General features: G+C 43.4%; 1 protein-coding gene across 5 annotated transcripts in view; it reads right to left on the bottom strand.

The window, feature by feature from the left end:
• The window catches only part of LOC141013338 (transcription factor COE3-like), a 147,857-nt gene that overhangs the window by 10,400 nt on the left and 118,155 nt on the right, over positions 1–19,302 (bottom strand). For 3 of the 5 annotated variants that reach the window (XM_073487029.1, XM_073487028.1, XM_073487027.1), the window contains 3 exons: positions 16,693–16,781; positions 2,469–2,534; positions 1,585–1,759 (listed from right to left, as the gene is read on the bottom strand). In XM_073487029.1, coding sequence (XP_073343130.1) covers positions 1,585–1,759; positions 2,469–2,534; positions 16,693–16,781 — 330 coding nt within the window. Of the gene's footprint in view, positions 1–1,044; positions 1,051–1,533; positions 1,760–2,468; positions 2,535–16,692; positions 16,782–19,302 lie in introns of all 5 variants that reach the window. The other 2 variants (XM_073487030.1, XM_073487031.1) reach the window with 2 other exon arrangements.

Raw genomic sequence — 19,302 nt, forward strand, 5'->3', positions numbered from 1 at the left:
CGTCTCTCCACCACCTCCACCTGTGAAGCAGCAGAACGAAGACAAACCCCAGAAGAAGACGAAGTCTGAGGCAGAACAATCCTCCCCTCTTCAGGAAGACGACATGATGACACTGAGCAGGCCGAGCTGCTCTGAATTAGCGCCGTAAATTACTCTCCTCGTCCGTCTGATAAGGCCTGGGCTCGTGAGCCGCTGTTTTTATTAATGTTTTAATCACGGCAGATAATTGCGAGGGGCACAAAGAGCCGTTTCATACTTCATCACAGCGGGGAGGACGGCGGTCAGACCCTCGGTGTAATGTTTCCGACCGGAGAGCTCCACGCACATAAACTACCGAATTATGAATTTTCAGCGCGGCTGCAGCCTCGTTTCCCATGACCTCATAGATTCCTGTAAGGTGTTCGCTGCCGGGCCGATGGGAAAAGCAGATGATGGTGTGGTGGAGGGGTGGAGGTGGAGGGGGGTGTTTGGGGAGTAAAAGCAGCTCTATCTGCTTCCTGTCGACGCGTGTTCACAAGCTGTTCGCTGCACGTTTTACTGAGCGACTGCTGAAAGGAAACACGGAGCTTTTCTCTTCACGTCTGCTCCGATTCTTTATTTCTCTTCCTGTCAACATGTTGAGACTCAGACGGCAGTGAAAGTGTCTCCTGAAGAGTATTAAAGTCTGATGTATCTTCTTCATCATCAGCATGAACACAAACTGTCCTGCTGCCACTAATACTCACAAGAGCACCATGTGTGGATTAATACGCCACTGAAAATAGTCCCCAACGAATGCACTATTTGTTCCTGTTTGGTTAATACAAACTGAACGAAGAGGAAATCAGACAGCACCGAGAGACGGACAAACGTGGGTTTGAGTCTGAACGTGAGATTTGATAATAAAAGAAAATCTAGAGTCACGTCGGACTTTAAGATTTAATAAAAAGCTTCAGGACGGAGAGAACTGGAAACATCCTCAGAGCAACAAACTGTCAGAAGAAGAAAAGTGATCTGAGTCGAACAGATGAAACCAGAAACTCAGCGAGGCCTCAGAACCAGAACCAACGTCTGATTGGAGGAGACAGAAACACCACGAGGAGAAAGAGTCGGGAAGATAAAATAACCCTGATGCAGAAAACAATAATGCTATCGTAAGGAGGTGTGTGTGTGTGTGTGTTCTGAACTTTATGACAAACATCTTTAATTTCGTGGCGCTGACATCGACACTTTTCAAACTGCAGAGACAGTTTGTTGGTTTGTTGTTTTCTCCTCTGAGACGTCGTTACACAGTATGAAGACCAGAACCAGAACCAGGAGGGACCAGGACCAGGACTAGGACAAACAGGACTCAGTCTGACCCACAGTGCACTGATCCCTTTACTTCTTGTGTACTTAAACTGCACTTGACTGGACTTTACAGAACTCTGCAGGACCTTAGTGAACTGACTGATCTCTACTGGTCTGTTAAAGGCTGTTGAAGTCACCCGCCCTACTCTGCCTGTGATTGGCTAGTTCTCGTCGCTCTCACTGGTCAGGTTTCAGCCTGAGGACTGTGATTGGTTAGAGTCAAGCTAAGGATTGTGGGTAGTGTGGAGCTCTCACCCTGGTCGGCCTGCGAGGCCTCGGAGATGTTGACGGCGAGCTGACTGCTGAACGAGTTCACTCCCATCATCCCCGAGTGAGCGGCCGAGCCGGTGAGAGACGGCAGCTGGTTGTGACTGCGAGGGACGCTGTAGAGCGCCTCGGTGAGGTCGGCCGCTCGCTTCAGGATGATCTCCTGCACATGGGAAAGGAGAGGAGAGGAGAGGAGAGAGGGGAGACGGTCCAGTTAGTCACAACTGGTTCAACACCTTCAGATAACTCCGTCTGTAACTTTTACATTTGAGTCGACTGCTTTTATTGTTTGATGAACTCTGTAAAGAGAGATGTTATTTCTTTTGACAGGTAGAGAGAAATATTACAGTATTTTGAAAAGTGTTTTCGTCTCTGTCAGACTGAGGTTGTTATTCTAAGTGACAACATGACAGGAATGATTTCTACAGAGAGCTGTTTGTTCAATACCAAGATCCTTTTTGTCTCGTTCAGAGAAGTCTCACTCTGAAGTCTTGTTGTCGCCTCATCCATATTGTCAAATTCAGTAAATATTCATTCATGACTTTGTAAATCCTCTCTGCAACTCCCACTCATGTTTCCACCTCTCACAAGATTTCAGAGTGAGACTTCTTGATGGAGACAAACAGGATCTAATAATTAAAACTGTTTCTGTAACGTTGTCAGACACTCTCAGCTGCCCCAAAGGATTACGTAGCAAACGTTACAGCTGAGGTGATCTACTTGACCGATTCACAACTTTTGGTGATTATGAATCTTTTAACAAAATAAATTAAAAAAGCTTAACTAATATTAATCTCAGATGAGTGACAGCTCTCCTCCCTCAGACTCTTCAGAGGAGGTCAGAGGTCAGAGGAGTGAAGCTGCTGACTCACCTGGTTGTTGTGAGGCATCCCGTACAGAGCTTCGACCAGGTCGGCTGCTCGCTTCAACAGCACCTCCTGAAACAGAGACAGAGAGTGAGGTCATGTTTCCTCTTTATTCTGTCATACATGTTTAAATATCATCTAAACTCTATATAACTTTTAATTTGTGATAAATACACATCAGAATTTCTCAGAGCCCAAACTGACAAACAGTTTTGTCCCAAAACAACGAAAAATTATAAAAAATCAACAACAAAATCACATGTGAGGAGCAGGAACCAGTGATGATGTGACATGTTCAGTTAAAAATACTTTAAACATTAATCCATCATAATAGTTTCAGCTCCAGCCTTTTCAAAGAGACTAAATTCTGTCCAATCAGAGCACCTGAAACCAACAGAACACACATGAGCACATGAAACCTCCGGAGCAGCAGCTGAACCTCACAGGTAACAACACACCTGCGCAGAGGGGAACCAGCCAATCAGAACAGCCTGAGTCTCATTCATACTAACGTCACACTCTGGTTGGTGACACCAGTTTCATCTGGACTCAAACTTCACCGTAACACCGACAAACTGAGAGCAGATTCAAAATGGCCGCTGATGGAGATCAGACAGAGATGGAGGGATGAGTGTTTGTGTCCGCGGGGAAGGAAGAGAGAGGAAGAGTCAGCAGGAAGCCATTAACACACACACACATACACTCCCCCCTCTCTCTCTCTCTCGCCCGGGGCTGTTTTCCCATCAGCCCACAGGAGAGGAAGTGTCCAATCTGAGTGCCTGCAGCGCAGCGGGTTGCCGCGACGATGGCTGTTAATAACAATAACAGGATTAATAAATAGATAAACACACACACTAAGAGGGATGATGTAGGGGTCAGAGGAGGAAGAAGAGAGAGAAGATGTTAGAGGAAAAGAAACAAAACAAGAGAGGAGACGAGAGGGGAAAAGGAGGAAAGGAAATAAGGATGGAAACAAGGGAAGGAAGTGAGATAAGGAAGGAAACGGATGGTGGGAAAAAATGGAAAAAAGGAAGGAAAGAAACAAAGGAAGGATAGTGAAAAAAGAAATAAGGGGGAAAGAAGAGGAAGGATGAAGGAGATGAATAGGAAGGAGGGAAACGAGGAAAGAAAATAAGGAATAAAAGGAAGGAAAAATGTGAAGGAATGATGTAAGGACATTAAATGAAACGGAAATAAGAAAAGGAAGGAGATGAATGAGAAGGAAGGAAAGAAGGAAAAATAAACATGGAGGAAAGAAATGGAAAAGAAAATCAGATGTGGAAATGAGGAAAGGAAAGATAAGAAAGCAGGTGAAGTGAGAACCAGGAAATAAAAGGAAGATTAAGTAAAGGAGGTGGAAAAAAGGAAATAGATGAATGAGAAGGAAGGAAACAAGGAAAAGTGAGAAAAGGAAATAAGAGAACAAAAGAAACAGACGTGAAGGAAGAAAAATGAGAAGGTAAACAGTCCCAGGAGTGTGAAGGAAGGTGTGTTTTCACACCACAGCTTCAGGTGAAAACACATCACACACACACTGATGATCAGCTGATGGAGGAGACAACAGGGAGGAGGAGGAGGAGGTGTGAGTCCCTGAGGAGCAGCAGTGGGGAGGTGGAGGCCTCTGCTGGAGCTCCCCGAGGTATTACAGCACAGAGGAGGGCGAGAGACACTCAGAGACACAGAGAGAGAGATTTAACTCTTCTGTTCCTGATCATCTTTAATGTACACAAATAATCAATACACTGCTGATGAAGACCATGAGGTGTGACTGAGAGCTCCGGTTATTTTATCACACGAGGTGGAAAAAGAGATTACCATCTCCATATAAATCATGTAAATAATTCATATATTATTCATATTATACGTGTATTCAATGTGTGTAATAATGTGCAGAGGTCAGCACAGTGAGAGCTGCAGCTAACAGTTATTTTCCTCATTGATTGATTAGTTTGGTTGATCAGTGTTTCAGTTTACTGACACAGAGGGAAGAAACAGGAGATATTCACCTTTAACGAGCCGACAGCAAAGAATGACACTGTTTTTATTAATATTGAGTCAAAACCTGATGATTAATTTAATATTTGAATAATCGTTGCAGCTTGGCGTTGTTAAATGAAGTGCTCCCGCTCGACTCCACAACAAAACAAAGATGTCAAAACTTGATAGTTGAACTTGATAACGCAGCAGTGTCTCCTGTACTGGACTAACCTTCAGTAAACTTTCTCCACCTCTGATTATGAATGTGTAACTGACCCAGAAGTATTTTTCCTGCTGCAGTCTTTGAACTGAACATTAGATATTCAGCAGAACCGTTTCCTTTCCTCTGGGTTGTCAGGCTGAATCACCTGCTGCTCCGTCACGTCACACCTGCTCCAGTTTTACAGCTCAAATCTGTGGATTTTATGTGTGTGGAGTTTGGCTGAAGACAGACTGAAGCTGCAGTGATGGGAGAGATTACAGGGGATTTCTACTCTGAGTTCTACTCCGGTTTGATTTTAAATTTCAGCTCCAGCAGCAGCAGCGTCCAAACAAACGTCTCCTGTGACTCAGAGCAGAAACAGTCGCCACTAACCACATTGTTTTCCTCCCAGCCAATCACAGCGCTTTCCTTGCTGCTGGCAACCGATCGGCCTTCCACACACACACACACACACACAGCTCTCATTTCCCACGACAGACGATGACCTCGAAGGAGACGATCCAACACGCTGAGATGGAAACAGAACAACATCCAGAGTTTGTTCACGTCCACTGAAACTGAAGCTCTGATAATAAAAGTCTTTATTTAAATAAACACTGAACAACAAACCTTCACTGTCACTGTTTATCCATATTAGACAAATGATTTAGTCCACCATCAGGACCTGAACACACCGTGATGTGTTCACTGTCATGTCAAATCTATCAGATAAAATGTACCCTGAGGACTCGTTTTAAACTGTTTATACACTGTTTTTATGTGAAAAAAGGTCGTACTCGAGTAAAAGTCTTAAAGTATCTGATGTTAAATGTAGTTAAGTATCAAAAGTATCAGTAAAGTAACTGATCCATATTTACATGTATGTATATCCTGTATACTTTTCTTAACACAATCGCTTTTTATCTGATTGATGATAAAATCAATTATTAAAAAATATGCAGCATGTAATCTGTAAAGTTGTAGTTGTAGTGGAGTGGAAGTATAAAGTCGCAGATCATGGAAATACAAGTACCTCAAAATTGTACTTAAGTACATTACTCGAGTAAATGTACTTAGTTACATTCCATCGAAGCTGAAGTGCAACAGAGAGATAATTGAAGGTTTTCTTGATCAGCTCTAATTCTTTACATTTATCCTTGAAACTGAATTAATTAATATTCACATTAAATCTCATCAGAATCTTTTAGAAGAGAAACTAACATCAGATTAAAACAGATTATTCATCGTGTGTAAGAAATAAAAACTCATCAGAACTTCAACATGTATAAAACCTGACTGACAGCTTACAGACTTACAGCCTGTGAATCTCTTCTGTCCTCACGTCAGTATTTCCATGAGTTTAGTGTAATCTTGTGGATGAAGTCTGGTTCCTGACTCTGGACGTCTGCTCACAGTGCACTTCATGCTCCTTGTGGATTTGGTGGATTTTGGGTTTTGGACCTCAGTGCTGGCAGAACCTCCAGAGTCCAGACATTTGGATTCAGACAGTTTAATTTTATGTCTCGCTAGGTGGCGAGAAAGCTAACTTTTACATTTAGCAGGTTTTAGCTGCATCAAACTAGTTAGTTTGGAGGCCATGTTTGTGGTTTCCTGAAGGGCTCTGAACTACAAGAAACATACGCCACCTTCATCTCTGAGCACAAAGACGGGTAGCAGAGGGAAACTGTTAGCCTAGCTTAGCACAAAGACTGGAAGCAGAGAGGAACTGTTAGCCTAGCTTAGCACAAAGACTGGAAGCAGAGAGGAACTGTTAGCCTAGCTTAGCACAAAGACTGGTAGCAGAGGGAAACTGTTAGCCTAGCTTAGCACAAAGACTGGAAGCAGAGGGGAACTGTTAGCCTAGCTTAGCTCAAAGACTGGAAGCAGAGGGAAACTGTTAGCCTAGCTTAGCTTAAAGACTGGAAGCAGAGGGAACCGTTAGTCTAGCTTCATCAGAGGAGGGAAATCTGCCTGTGTGACATCATCTGGACTCGTGTGTGTGTGTGCGCTGAGTGAATGAATGGCCTCCTGTCAATCAAACCTCCCGGCAGCATCTCTTTCTATTGTAGGACAATCTGTCAGCCTGCTACTGCCAACACTGAGTGTGTGTGTGTGTGTTACTGTGTGTACTGATGATACACACTATGTTTATGTGTGTGTTACTGTTTGTATGTTTGCATCATTATGTTTCTTTCCTCCTTTATTTCCTGTTTTTCTGTCCTTTCTTTTTCCTTCCTTTGCTTCATTTCCTCTTTTCCTTTTGTTCTTCCTTATTTCCTTTCCTTATTTCCCTTTTTCTTGTTTCTATACGTTCTTATTTTTTCCTTAATTACTTTTCTTTCTTTCATTCATTTATTTAAGTTTGCCCCTTTTTTTCTTTTTAAATAAAAATTCAGCCTCACACAGGTGAAAGGACGAGTCTCTGCCAGTGTGTGTGTGTGTGTTAGGTTGTGTATTTCTGCATGTGTGTGTGTATTTCCGTGTGTGTGTGTGTGTGTGTGTGTGTGTTCCTCCTCTGGCTTCATTAATCTCCATTAGAAAACAGAAGTTAGTTAATGTCTCCTTCGCTCGGCTGCAGCAGCGAGACGCCACGAGGCAGCAGCTGCCCGTCACACACACACACACACACACACACACACACACATAGAAATACACAACCTAACACACACACACACACACACACTGTTACTTAAATGCAGAAACACACCTGAAAAATACAGTTCACGGACACTGAAGTCTCACATACAAAAGATTTTAGCTCTTTGTGTGTGTGTGTGTGTGTGTGTTGCTTACACTGTGTATTGTGTCTCAATGTGTGTGTGTGTCTTTGTGTGTGTCCTCCTTCTATTTTCATTAGGTCCTGACAGACACAACAGCCTTCTCAAGTTAATGACGCCTCCGAGGCCTCGCTGCTGGAGAGCTGCTGCTGCTGCTGCTCAGTGTGTGTGTGTGTGTGTGTTTATGTGCTCTTGTTCACTTGTTCTTGGCCGCCCCTCTCTGATCTGTGAATCAGCCGCTCTGTTCTGATTAAACTACACACAATCTCCACAAACAACAACCGACAAATCCACCACAGAAGAAGAGACGCAGCTGCGTCGTCCAGTAACTGAAGTTAGAAATCATCAATAACTGTTCAACGATCAGATATGATTAATGATCATCAAACACAGCAGGTGACGCTGCAGGATTGGGGGTTCACCACCTTGCTCGAGGGCTCTTGGGCATCGATAATGAGGGGTTAAATATCAGAGCAGATCAGCGCCGTCAGAACTTGGAGGACGTGTTGGTCTGCAGGTGATTCTGTCTCATGATGCAACGCTCTGATTGGCTGCAGGTCCGAGGTGACAGCAACAGACACTCTCTGGTTTCAGCTTCATCTTAAAGGTGCAGTTCACCCAACAAAGAATATTCACTCATGATCTCCTCGACAATCAGGTGAAGTTTCACAGCTGACAGACTAACGTGCAGAACTTGCCTGAGAAACATCATGTTTTTAAGTTTTCTTCAGTACCAAAGTAATCCAGTGATAGTTGTGTGTACATCCACAGGTACGCTGCAAAGTTTTAATCTAGTTTTTTTGGTTTTTCCGTTTTAAATCAAGTCTCCAGCTACTTCAGTTGTTTAGCAGAATGCTGCAACTCTGTTTTACTGTGAAGCTCCAGAAATGTTTTGTGGACTACGAGATTTCACCTGACTTTATATCTGTTCATTTTGGTTGAACTGTTCCTTTATAATACAAGAGAAGCAGGTTAGTGTGAGCTGTCAGTGTTTCTCTCCTGCGCTGTTGGTTTTTGTGTTTTTATGCCTCAGATCAGTTTCAGTTTCAGGCCTCGGCTGCTCGATGTGTTGTTATCTGTCAGAGCGGCTAATTGCCTCCACGCTGCTACGCTATACATCCCCATTCACACCATTACACACACATCAGCTGCTCAGCCACACCCTACACACACACACTCCTACACACACACACTCTCTCTCACACACACACACACACACACACACACACACACACACACTCACAGAGACAGCGCCATTGGATTCCTGTCAGCGCGAGTGCCGGCAATCAGAGCGCTGGGCGCTTTAACGGCGCTGAAAGGCCTGCCCCGATCGATACGGTAATGCACTGGCTCCCGGTTATCATCATCATCTCTTATCACTGACCCACACCTCCGAGAGGGGGGAGGAGGAGGAGGGAGGAGGAGGGAGGAGGGGGAATATGGGAGAAGAAGATGGAGGAGAGAGGGATGGGAGATGAGGAGGAGAGGAGGTCTCTGGGTGTTTCCCTTCAGCTGTGGGGAGATGGATGCATCCAGGGGGAGGAGGCAGGGAGGGAGGAGGGGTCAGAGTGGATAACTGGACAGCTCAGAGATGGAGGCAGCTTATTGGACGATGATGGGCTGGTGTTGAGTACATCTGGTCCATCAGCTGAGATGTAAAGAAGGTTCAGTGCTCAGAGAACATCGGGGGGATTTTCTCCTTTATGTGTGAAGTAAAAAGGTGGACTGGTCCTTTAATTTAACTGAAAACAAACAGACTTGAGACAGTTCGTCTAATCTGATGATCTGACTGATTGGTCTTGTTGGAAAGTTGAACTGTGGTCACAAAGCAGATACAAATCACATCCAGAGAAGAAGAATGTGACGACTTCCTGTGAGAACATTCACAGGAAATTAAAACACATTCCTGAGAGTGAGAATTCATTTAATCTGGTCTCAATCCAACAACTCTGACAGATTTCTGTCTGCTGCTGCGTCAGATTAACCATCGTTTAATACAACAGCTCAATGTTGTCAAAGCAAAATAAATCCATCACGTCTGAGCTCCAGCTGGCTCGTTTTCACACTTCTGCTGGAGTCACAACATTAAAATTAACTCGGATTCATAAATCAGATTACACACTCCAACAACCAGCAGCACGTTGGTCCGTCCCTCAATACTGACTGACTTCCTGTCTGTCTACTCCAAGATCATTGGTTCCTACTGAAAACACCTCACACATTTATAGTTTCATATCCAGCTTTCACATGAAGACATTAAAATAATCCTTCTTTGAACAATCTGCAGTCAAACATGTTAGACCGGGTTTTTCAGCTCTAAATTTCTCTGAATGTTTTCAGGAACATCCTCGACATGAAGGAGCTGTGACCCAGTGGAGCTGTGCGGCTCAGATGAAGACGATACACCGGGCTGTGATCCGAACACGGCGCTCGTTAGGAGACGCCTTCACTGTTGGTCAGCGTTGAACCAATCAGACGGCAGCTCTGCGCCCTCAGGAGGGATCACAGGTAATGACTCTGGAGGCTCGTTGAGGCGTCACGACAACACACAGGTCACATGACTCCTGCAGGGAGGCAGGCGGGCTGTACCGGGCCAGAGCTGTGTTTGGTAACACTTTATAATATCTATCATATCAAATAAAATAAACATGTAACTTGAGTTAATAGTTATTTCACTTTAAACTATTAATGAACAGCTGATGTTCATAATACAACTATACATGTACCATTTATTAATGATGGTTATCATGGTTGTTATTATGTTAATAAGTTTAATACATTTAAGTCTTTTTTGATACTTTTCTTCTTCTGTTGGAATTTGAGTCTAATGTGCCACTCATGTTATTGTTCCTGTCATAATGCAGAGAAAGATTTATACACAGATTTATACTCTAGTTTACAAAATGCTCTGGACGGGTGGATGGGAGGGGTCATGACCTCACGACCCTGGCTGTAGCATTAGCATGCTAATCTAAGAGGAAGATTTTTTTTAAAAACACCAAAAGATACAATAAGATGAGAAAAAGATGAAGCCACCAGCACAACTCACACACACACACACACACACACACACACACACACACACACACACACACACACACGAAGCTACAGGGAGTTTACAGGATCATCCTCAGTGGGTCTAATCAACTCAGAACTGAGGAGGAGCAGGAGGAGGAAGAGGAGGAGGAGAGGAGGATGAGGAGAGTAGGAGGAGGAAGAGGAGCAGGAGGAGGAGGATGAGGAGAGGAGGAAGAGGAAGAGGAGCAGGAGGAGGAGGAATCCACCTGCTCCTGGACTCACTGCTGATCATGAAATGTTTTTTGTTTTTTGTTTTTTTACAGTTTAACATCACCTCCTGCTCCTCCTCCTCCTCCTCCTCTTCTTCCGTCTCTGGTGGCGTCACAGTAAATCTCTGATGTTGTTGTGAACGACACAGTGAACCAGTTTAACTCTACGTTTTGTTTTAGACAGAAATCTAACCAGAATAATCTGCAGAAAACATCCACCATCAACCTTCAACAGCTGGTTAAACAACACAGAGTCATAATCTTCATCACAACACAGCAGCTTGATCAGCAGAGACACTAAATATCTCACTGAATATTCTCCACCAGAATTACAAACTGACTTTGAACCAACATTCAGACCAAAACGTAGAGAAAAGAGACAAAAACTACAGGAAGTTCAAACATGTAACTGCGTCCTCTCCCTCTTCACCTCCTCCTCTCCTTCCTCCTTTCTTGTGTAATATACAGAGATAAAAAACAGAAAATATGAAACTACTAAGTGAATGAACTAAATGTGAAATTATGGTGTGTGTGTTTTTTAAATACTCAAAAAAATGCACAGAGTTTGGTTGGTATTTGATTGAAACTTGAAATGTTTTTGTTTTTTTAAGAGAAGCAGAAACCTTTATTGAGTCTGTATGATACGATCACACACATTAAAGATGTTTTTATGATATTTTTTTAACCCTAATATCTTAAAATGTGACTTCAATAACAATCAGTAAATTAGAATAAAAGTTATTTAATCTCCTCGTTGTTAGAGTTAGAAACCCAACAGTGGAACGACGGCTTTGAATCAATATTCAGACCAAAATGTAGGGAAATGAGACAAAAACCAAAAAAAGAGTTAAAATCTACAGAAAATATATTTAAGCTGTTTGTTGTTGTTGTTGTTTAAATACTCAGAAAATTGTGCAGACTTTGGTTGGTGATATTTATTCCAACATATCAGTTCGTATTTAATTGAAACCTAAAATGTTATTTTCTCAACAGAATCCAGACAATTTCATGACCAGAGGCCATTTTTATTTTAGACTAAATATCCTAAAATGTGACTTTTTAATATAAGTAAGAATAAAAGGAGTTCAGTCTCAACCAGAATTACAAACTCAACGATGGAAAAAAGACTTTTAGACCAACATGTAGAGAGAATGTAACTGTGTAATTGCGCCCTGTCTTTGCCTTCCTCTTCTCTATATGAAGATAAAATACAAGCTATAAATATGAACCGTTTTCTTTAAATTCTCAGAATATTGTACAGAGTTTGGTTGGTGGTTGTAGTCGTGGGTTGTGCTGTTTAATGGGAGTGAAACAGTGAATTAGTGGGGTTGTAAAAGCAGAAATATTAAATAAATATGACTTGTTTAATGGATAAAATGACCAGTTAATAATTGATATTTTTGTTAAATCGGCTTCTTAAAAACAGAGAAACCTCGACCACCACGCGGAGGCTGCACCCTCGTGACCTTGCCCTTCTTCTGTCCATCTCTTGACATATTCCTCTTTCCTCCCCTCCTCCCGCTCCATTTTTTCTATTTTCTTCCATTGGTTTCTAGGGGCTTAATTACGGGGGGCCGGCTCCGTGGTTGAGGAGGTGCTGGGCGAACAGGGATCAGTGTGACCCTGGAGGAGAAGCCATCAGACAGCGGCCTTAACAATGATAAATCACCCCGAGCAGAGCTACAGATACAGCCGCCGCCCCGCTGATCTCTATAAAATATGGATGGAGCTGCGCGCTGTGCAGCCGGAGCCGAGCCGGAGCAGAGCCGCACCGCGCCGGATCTCCAGATTAGCGACTATCAGGCGGAGAGCTATTCTAATGATGTGGGACATGGTGTGGGGTTAATTCCATTCAGAGGAAATGGATTGAAATTCACCTCATGAATTGAATATTGCTCATTATTCTCAATGAGAGCAGGAAATCTCCTCATTCATGAAGTGGGCTGGAATTAATAATCCCCGAACGGACCGACCCCCCCCGAGTCCGGATGGGGGTCAATGATCAGAGCTAAAGGTGCACACGCAACACGCCAAACACGTTTAATCTCCTCCTCATGGTTCGCAAATCACCAGCACAGAGAGAGAACAGAGTCCGGTTCTTATTTCTGCAGATTCTGTTTGTCTCACAGCTTTGTGTTTAAATGTTGGTTTGTTTTTCACTGCAGGACCAAAAACATCTGAATGTTTCACAGTTCAGACAGAATCAGATTAACCTTTTTTTATAGCTTTTCAAATCTGAATATCAGTAACTCTAAATCTTTAAGAGGTGAAGTGAAGCTCTGAATGTGTTTAATGACCCGCAAATTAAAGGAATATTTCAATATATTCAAGGCAGCACAGTTTAATGTCTGTCTGTCTGTCCACAGTTCAGACAGACAGACAGCTAACGGGCCGTTCGACAGGCTGCGAGGCCAACTGGTCACTGATGACCTCTGGGGTTTCTCCTGGATCAGGTTCAGCCCTCTAATTTTATTTACAGTCTGTCTCTGCTGCAAGCGGACACCTCGGCCTCTGTCCGTCCAGCAGCAGAGACACAGAGGACGAGCTGCTGCTGCTGCTGCTGCTAACTGTTTCACAGCTCTGAGTCTGTCTGATTACAGGTGAGGAGACGGACATGTGACTAGCTCATTATCTGACCACATACAACAGGTCAATCAGACAGACTTTATCTGTTTTGATGGAGCTAGGCTAACAGTTTCCCCCTGCCCCCAGACTGTGTGCTAAGCTAGGCTAAACTGATTTCAGACAAAGCTGCAACTCTTGACTTGTTGGTCCAATTAGCTTCCATGTCTGGACCCTTAGCTGACAGACTGGTGACGAACTGTTGGCTAACAAGATCCAACATGTAAACCAGAGAGACTGGGAGCTGGATTTGATGGAGCTAGGCTAACAGTTTCCCCCTGGTTCCATTCTTTGTGCTAAGCTAGGCTAAACTTGCTTGAAATAAAGCTATAAGTCTTCTTTACACTTTTGGGAGTTAGCTTCTATGTCGCACAACATTTATCTCTTTTGATGAAGCTAAGCTAACAGTTTCCCCCTGCTCCCAGTATTTGTGCTAAGCTAGGTTAAACGGATTCGAGTGACTCCTGACCTCTGGATGCAGTTAGCTTTGAGTTAGCTTCTATGTCTGAACAAAACCCTGAAACAAACGGCGGCTGATAGATCGGTGACTGTTAGCTAACATGATCCAACATGTAAACCAGAGAGACTGGGAGGTGGATTTGATGGAGCTATGCTAACATCCCCCTCTGCTTCCAGTCTTTGTGCTAAGCTAGGCTAACCACGGCCTGGACCTTTCTCTTTGAGGTAATTCCGGAGCAGTTTCCATCTCTCAGATAAAATCAGCTGTGTTGTTTCTCTCCTGGTTTCCATATTCACCATTTTTCTTTTCAGCGAGCAGTCACACCCACTCTGCGTCCTCACAGTACCCACAATCCTCCACCTGACGCCTGCAACGAATCAATCTGTTCTGTGTCGCGCCGCCTGTCCAAAAACAAAAGCCTGGCCGTCCAAACATCTCTCTCCATCCCTCCTCCTGTCCTCGCCCGGTGAAAACAAAAGAGAAGTGACAAGCCGAGTTAACCCGTCGCTGCTCGGTCACGTGATACCCGCCGCCGACAAGCGTCCCATTGCCTCGCCAGCTGCAGGCCAACCGCGCTGTGATTTTCTCTCTTGTCCAAAACGTCTTGGAGGAAAGAACCTGTGGTCTTATTGAGTTTTCTTTTGAATAAATAAATATTTAAAAGGCAGAGAGGAGGGAGGTGGAGGCTGTAAATCAGGCCATCAAAGGGGCCAGACAATGTATGCTCACTATTAGTATCAATTTACAAATAAACTGCTTTTTTGGTGACTGGATCTCCGATGTCAGATTTTGATAAATGGTTTCAATTTGGCAGCTGCTTTCGAGTGTCAGAGCCCATCTGACGCTCGCCGCCCGCCGCCGCCGCCCGCTGCCTCAAAGAATCTGCCTCAGTTAGCCTCGCAGCCGGCAGCCGCCAAAATAATCTCTTCATACTAACCAGGGCAGGTGTGTGTGTGTATGTGTGTGTGTTAGACTTTGTGTGTGTGTGTGTGTGTGAGTGTGTGTGCATACAAATGTGTTTCTGTGGGTAAATATTGAAACCAGGATCCAGATTTCTCTCCTGGTGTTTTTATCTTAAAGCAGCTTCTTGTTTCTAAACTATAAATCACTCACACTTTTCTTCACTGTTGTGTGAAGCTGCTGCTGTTCAACACAGTTTTAAATGTGATCTTTCCTCTCAGACAGCTGCTGAGACACAAAACAACCTGCTTCACATTCACATGTTAAGCTGACAAATACAACATTTTCACTGTCAACTCATCGAACAGTTCTGTTCTAATAGTCGATAAATCTGTTCAGTCTTTTTCTCTTCAAGCTGAACATCAAACACAGTGAGGTTTGCTGCTTTTCTTTGTCATCGTGACAGCAGATGAAGTGTTTGTGTTTCAGACTGTTGGTTTGACAACAAATAAGAAATCTGAAGACTCTGGACATTTTATAAACTAAATAACAAAAATTCTGGAAATAATCCATGAAATGAATTCATTAGTTCTCCTGAGGTGAACACAGTGTTCATGTCACTATTTTGTTTAACCATCAACAGAAAACCAGAATATATTCAGTTACTGCTCGAAAAAACAACAGAATAATTCACATTCTGCTCGAAAAAACACTTCTGATGTTTTAAATAGCTGATTAATTTTCTAATTGTTAACCGAACATTTTACCTTCATCCCGAGTGTCTGACTGACACTTACACCACAACTGACATCCAACCAGTGCAGCTCTTTATATTTTCTGGCTTCAGTTTCTTTCAGCGGCTCCTCGTCAGCTCACACTTTATCAAACTCTGATGGTTTAAACTCACTTTGAGCTTTCATTGTAACTTCCACTTCAACTTCATTCACAAAGTTTGAACGTTTTCATCCTAAAGTCCAGTCGCAGTTCATCAGATCTGACCAGTCTGTGGCTTTAAGAGGCTGATAAAGAATTATTTCTATTGGTTGGTGTTTTTATAAATTCCGTACTTTTCTGTGTGTGTTTGTGTATGAATGTATGTCGGTGTGTATGATGATGTATGTGAAGTCTGCGTCTTTTAAAAAGCTTTTCCGGTTCAACATGATGATTATCGGCTCTCAGTGGAATCATGTAGTGATGATGTCATGTGTTATTTTACAAAATGAAACTAAATCAAAGAACTAAAAAATAAGATATGAAAGTCTGAGGAAACTTGAGGAGAAAATTATTTAATATATTTATTATATGTGTTTAAAATGAAACATGATGACAGATGATCAGGATAATTTCACAGGATTGATGGATGATATCTGATATTTACATCATTAATAAGCTTTATTTGTTAAATGTTTATATTCTGTTGAAAATATTCTGTCTGAAAAAGAGCCACAACAACAGAAACTAACAGTGACGGACCAATCAGCTGCCTCCTCCTCAGGTCATATTTAACATCACGTCTGTCCTCGCTCAGACTCAGCCAGCGTCCAAACTTCCTCCTCGCCAGTCGAGGGGAAACAAAACGCAGCGGCGGCGGCAGTTTGCTCACATAAACAGCTGTTTCCTGTTTGAAGAATCTGGAACAATCGGCCCGCTGGCAGCGAGGAGCCGCCGGCGCTGCCAAGAGCGTACCGAGCAGAACCAACAAATCCAATCAGGCAACTCTGCGCTGAGCTGCATGAAATGATACAGGAAACCTTGAACTGGTGCAGTGCAGGTGGTCTACGGCAGCCTCAGAGGGACAAACAGCCACTTCAGCTTTAATTCAGCCTTTAATGTGGCGCAGAGACCTGATTAAACCGGCCGATTAGCAGCAGCTCGCGCTGACTGACAGGTGCATTCTGGGACATACCTGCCAGAGAGGTTCGCTTCCTGGACTTGAATCTGACCTCTGACCTCTGACCTCTGACCTGAGCATGCAGCAGTGACTTAATGACTCGTCTCCACTGACCTTAGGTAACCTCTCGGGGTCTCCGGGGTGGCGAGGGATGACCTTCTGTAGCCTCTGGAAGCCGTAGTCGATGGTCGGCTCGTTCAAGGCTGCAGGCCGGACACAGAGAGAGAGAGAGAGAGAGAGAGAGACGGGTCAGAACCAGAGACACACACACTGACATCGCTATTATAAACATCTGAGAGGGTTTGTAATAAACTGAGTTCATCAAACAGAGAACAGACATCATCGTCTTCATCGTCACACCTTTAACATATTTAGGAAAATTAGATAATTAAATAAACGACTCCTCGATGACATGAAGGAAGCTGATCTACTGAATGACTTTTTCATTAAGTAGCTTTAAAGTTTAATAACATTTTATATATATTGTAAAAAAAAAAATACCCACAAGCTAAACTTAAAGAAGTAAAGATATGATGTTATAATATTACTTTAATATTTTCTTCTGATCTGAACGCATGAAAGTCTTGAAAAATTGAGCCCAAAGAAGCTAACAGAGTTAGCATCAGAACTACCTGATGCTAACTCTGTTATCTCAGCAGCTCCAGTGAAGACTCAGATCAGGTTGTGATCTCTTCTCTCCTGCAGACTGTGATCACAGCAGACGAGCTGTATGGAGACATCTGATTTTTTTTAAATCAAGTCTCCAGCTACTTCAGTTGTTTAGCAGAATGCTGCAACTCTGTTTTACTGTGAAGCTCCAGAAATGTTTTGTGGACTATGAGACTTCACTCCATCATTATGGAGGGAGGAGATGGTGACTGAGTTTTACTGTTTGGCTGAACTTTGTCTTGAAGAATCTGAATGCATCTTTTTCATTCTGCAAATGTTCCCTTTGAGGGACCTTTATAAGATACTACACCGCCTGTTCACACCTGATGGAGGTGAATCAGTAGATCCATAAAACCTGGAGTCAGTCAGAAAGTGTGCAGGAGTTTATAGACGTTTATTAAAAGGTTAAAATGTTTTTTCAGTGCTCTTGTGTTAAAGCGAGTGACTGTTGATATTCAGACATGTTTGAGTGGTTGAGCCAGCAGCTTGTTTCAGGTCGACCTCTCTCTCACTGATCTTCAGCTTCAGTCTGTTGTTTCTTATTAACAGAGAGAGAGAGCGAGCAGTGTCAGCTGATCTCTCTCTCTCTTATCTTCCTGCTGTTTATTAAGTGTGAGACCTCACACTCCATCTGTCCTCCTCGCTCTGCCTTTTCACCGCTAATTCAATCCAACCTTCCCTCCCTTTTCCTTTTTCCCCTCCGTTCATTCTCCTCCACAAACAATCTGCCTTCCTCCTCCTCCTCCTCCTCCTCCTCATCCTCCACCTCCTTTCCATACGCAGAAACACCCGGAAATGAGTTGGGGGAGATACTTCTCCATAATCAAGCCCATTAATCATAAAAGGCTGTCAAATTTGACTTTGGGGACAATTTGTCAGCCGATCTTGCCCACTCCGCTTTTGTCACCGTTGGCTCTTGTATTCTGTAAGGATGATTGACACACCAAATGCCAGTGAGTAGAATAGCTAGTTTGTGCTAATATGCATAACCGCAGCTTTCATGAATAAGAATAAGGCAGCTATACGGCAGCGCAGAGGGGTCTCCTTCAAAGGGCCCCGCCGCCGTTTGTCGCCGGCGCTCCAAATAGATGTTATTACCATTATAACAATATTTGTTTTCTTTCCCCGGGAATGGGCGACCGCGAGCTGCTAAATCAAATTTGTCGGAGCCCGTTTCAAGCGGCGGCAGAGGAGAAAGAGGGCTTTCAGGCTGCGACTGGGGTGGGGATGATATCTGAAGGGTGACAGAGCAGTGAGGGACGTGGCCCTCGCCGCAGGGGCTGCCATGTTGGATTTCTTGTCGAGGAAGCAGAGAGCGGCGCGGCCTGAATCTATTACCTCCGCCCGCCGCGAATCAAAGAGGGATTCATTGTCGGATCCCAAAGAGACTTTTTGGGGGGATGCAGAGCAGCAGAGGATGAATGGAGATAATGCGTCAGGACGACACGAGCAGCAATCAGCCGAGAGTCCCAAACCGGATTCTCTCCCGACGCCGCGTACATACATCCCAACTTATAAAACAAGTGAGAGGCACTATGGGAAATACTGCAATTGAATAAAAAACCCATTTACACTCAGAGAGACGCAGCGAGAGAGAGAGAGAGAGAGAGATGTGATGTTAACTCTTCATCTGCATCAGAGGAGGTTTCTGATCTGTGATCCACTGCTGAGGAATTCCTCACGAGGAGAGATGAGTCACCATCTGATCCAGGTTTTAATTTAAACTTTATTTTTTTAGCTCTGCCAGCGTTTGATGATCAGAAGTAGATCAGTACAGATCAGCAGATCGTTGGTTTTATGTCCTGACAAACAGCTCGACTTCATCCTGCTGTTCAAATAATATTCACCAGATATAAAACAAACAGCAGCCGTCAGTGATTCAGTGATAAACTACAAAAGAGAGAAATTCAGTTTGTTACAAAGTTCAGTTTCTCTAATCTGCCCAGAGTGAACCCTCTTCACAAACAAATCAATAAAGGATCTCTGAAAAAAACCAACAACTCCTTTTTTTGTCTGTTTAGACGGGATGGAGAAAGAAAAGTTCTGGAGAATCAA

Source organism: Pagrus major, chromosome 18, assembly GCF_040436345.1.
Source record: "Pagrus major chromosome 18, Pma_NU_1.0".
Taxonomy (NCBI): Eukaryota; Metazoa; Chordata; class Actinopteri; order Spariformes; family Sparidae; genus Pagrus; species Pagrus major.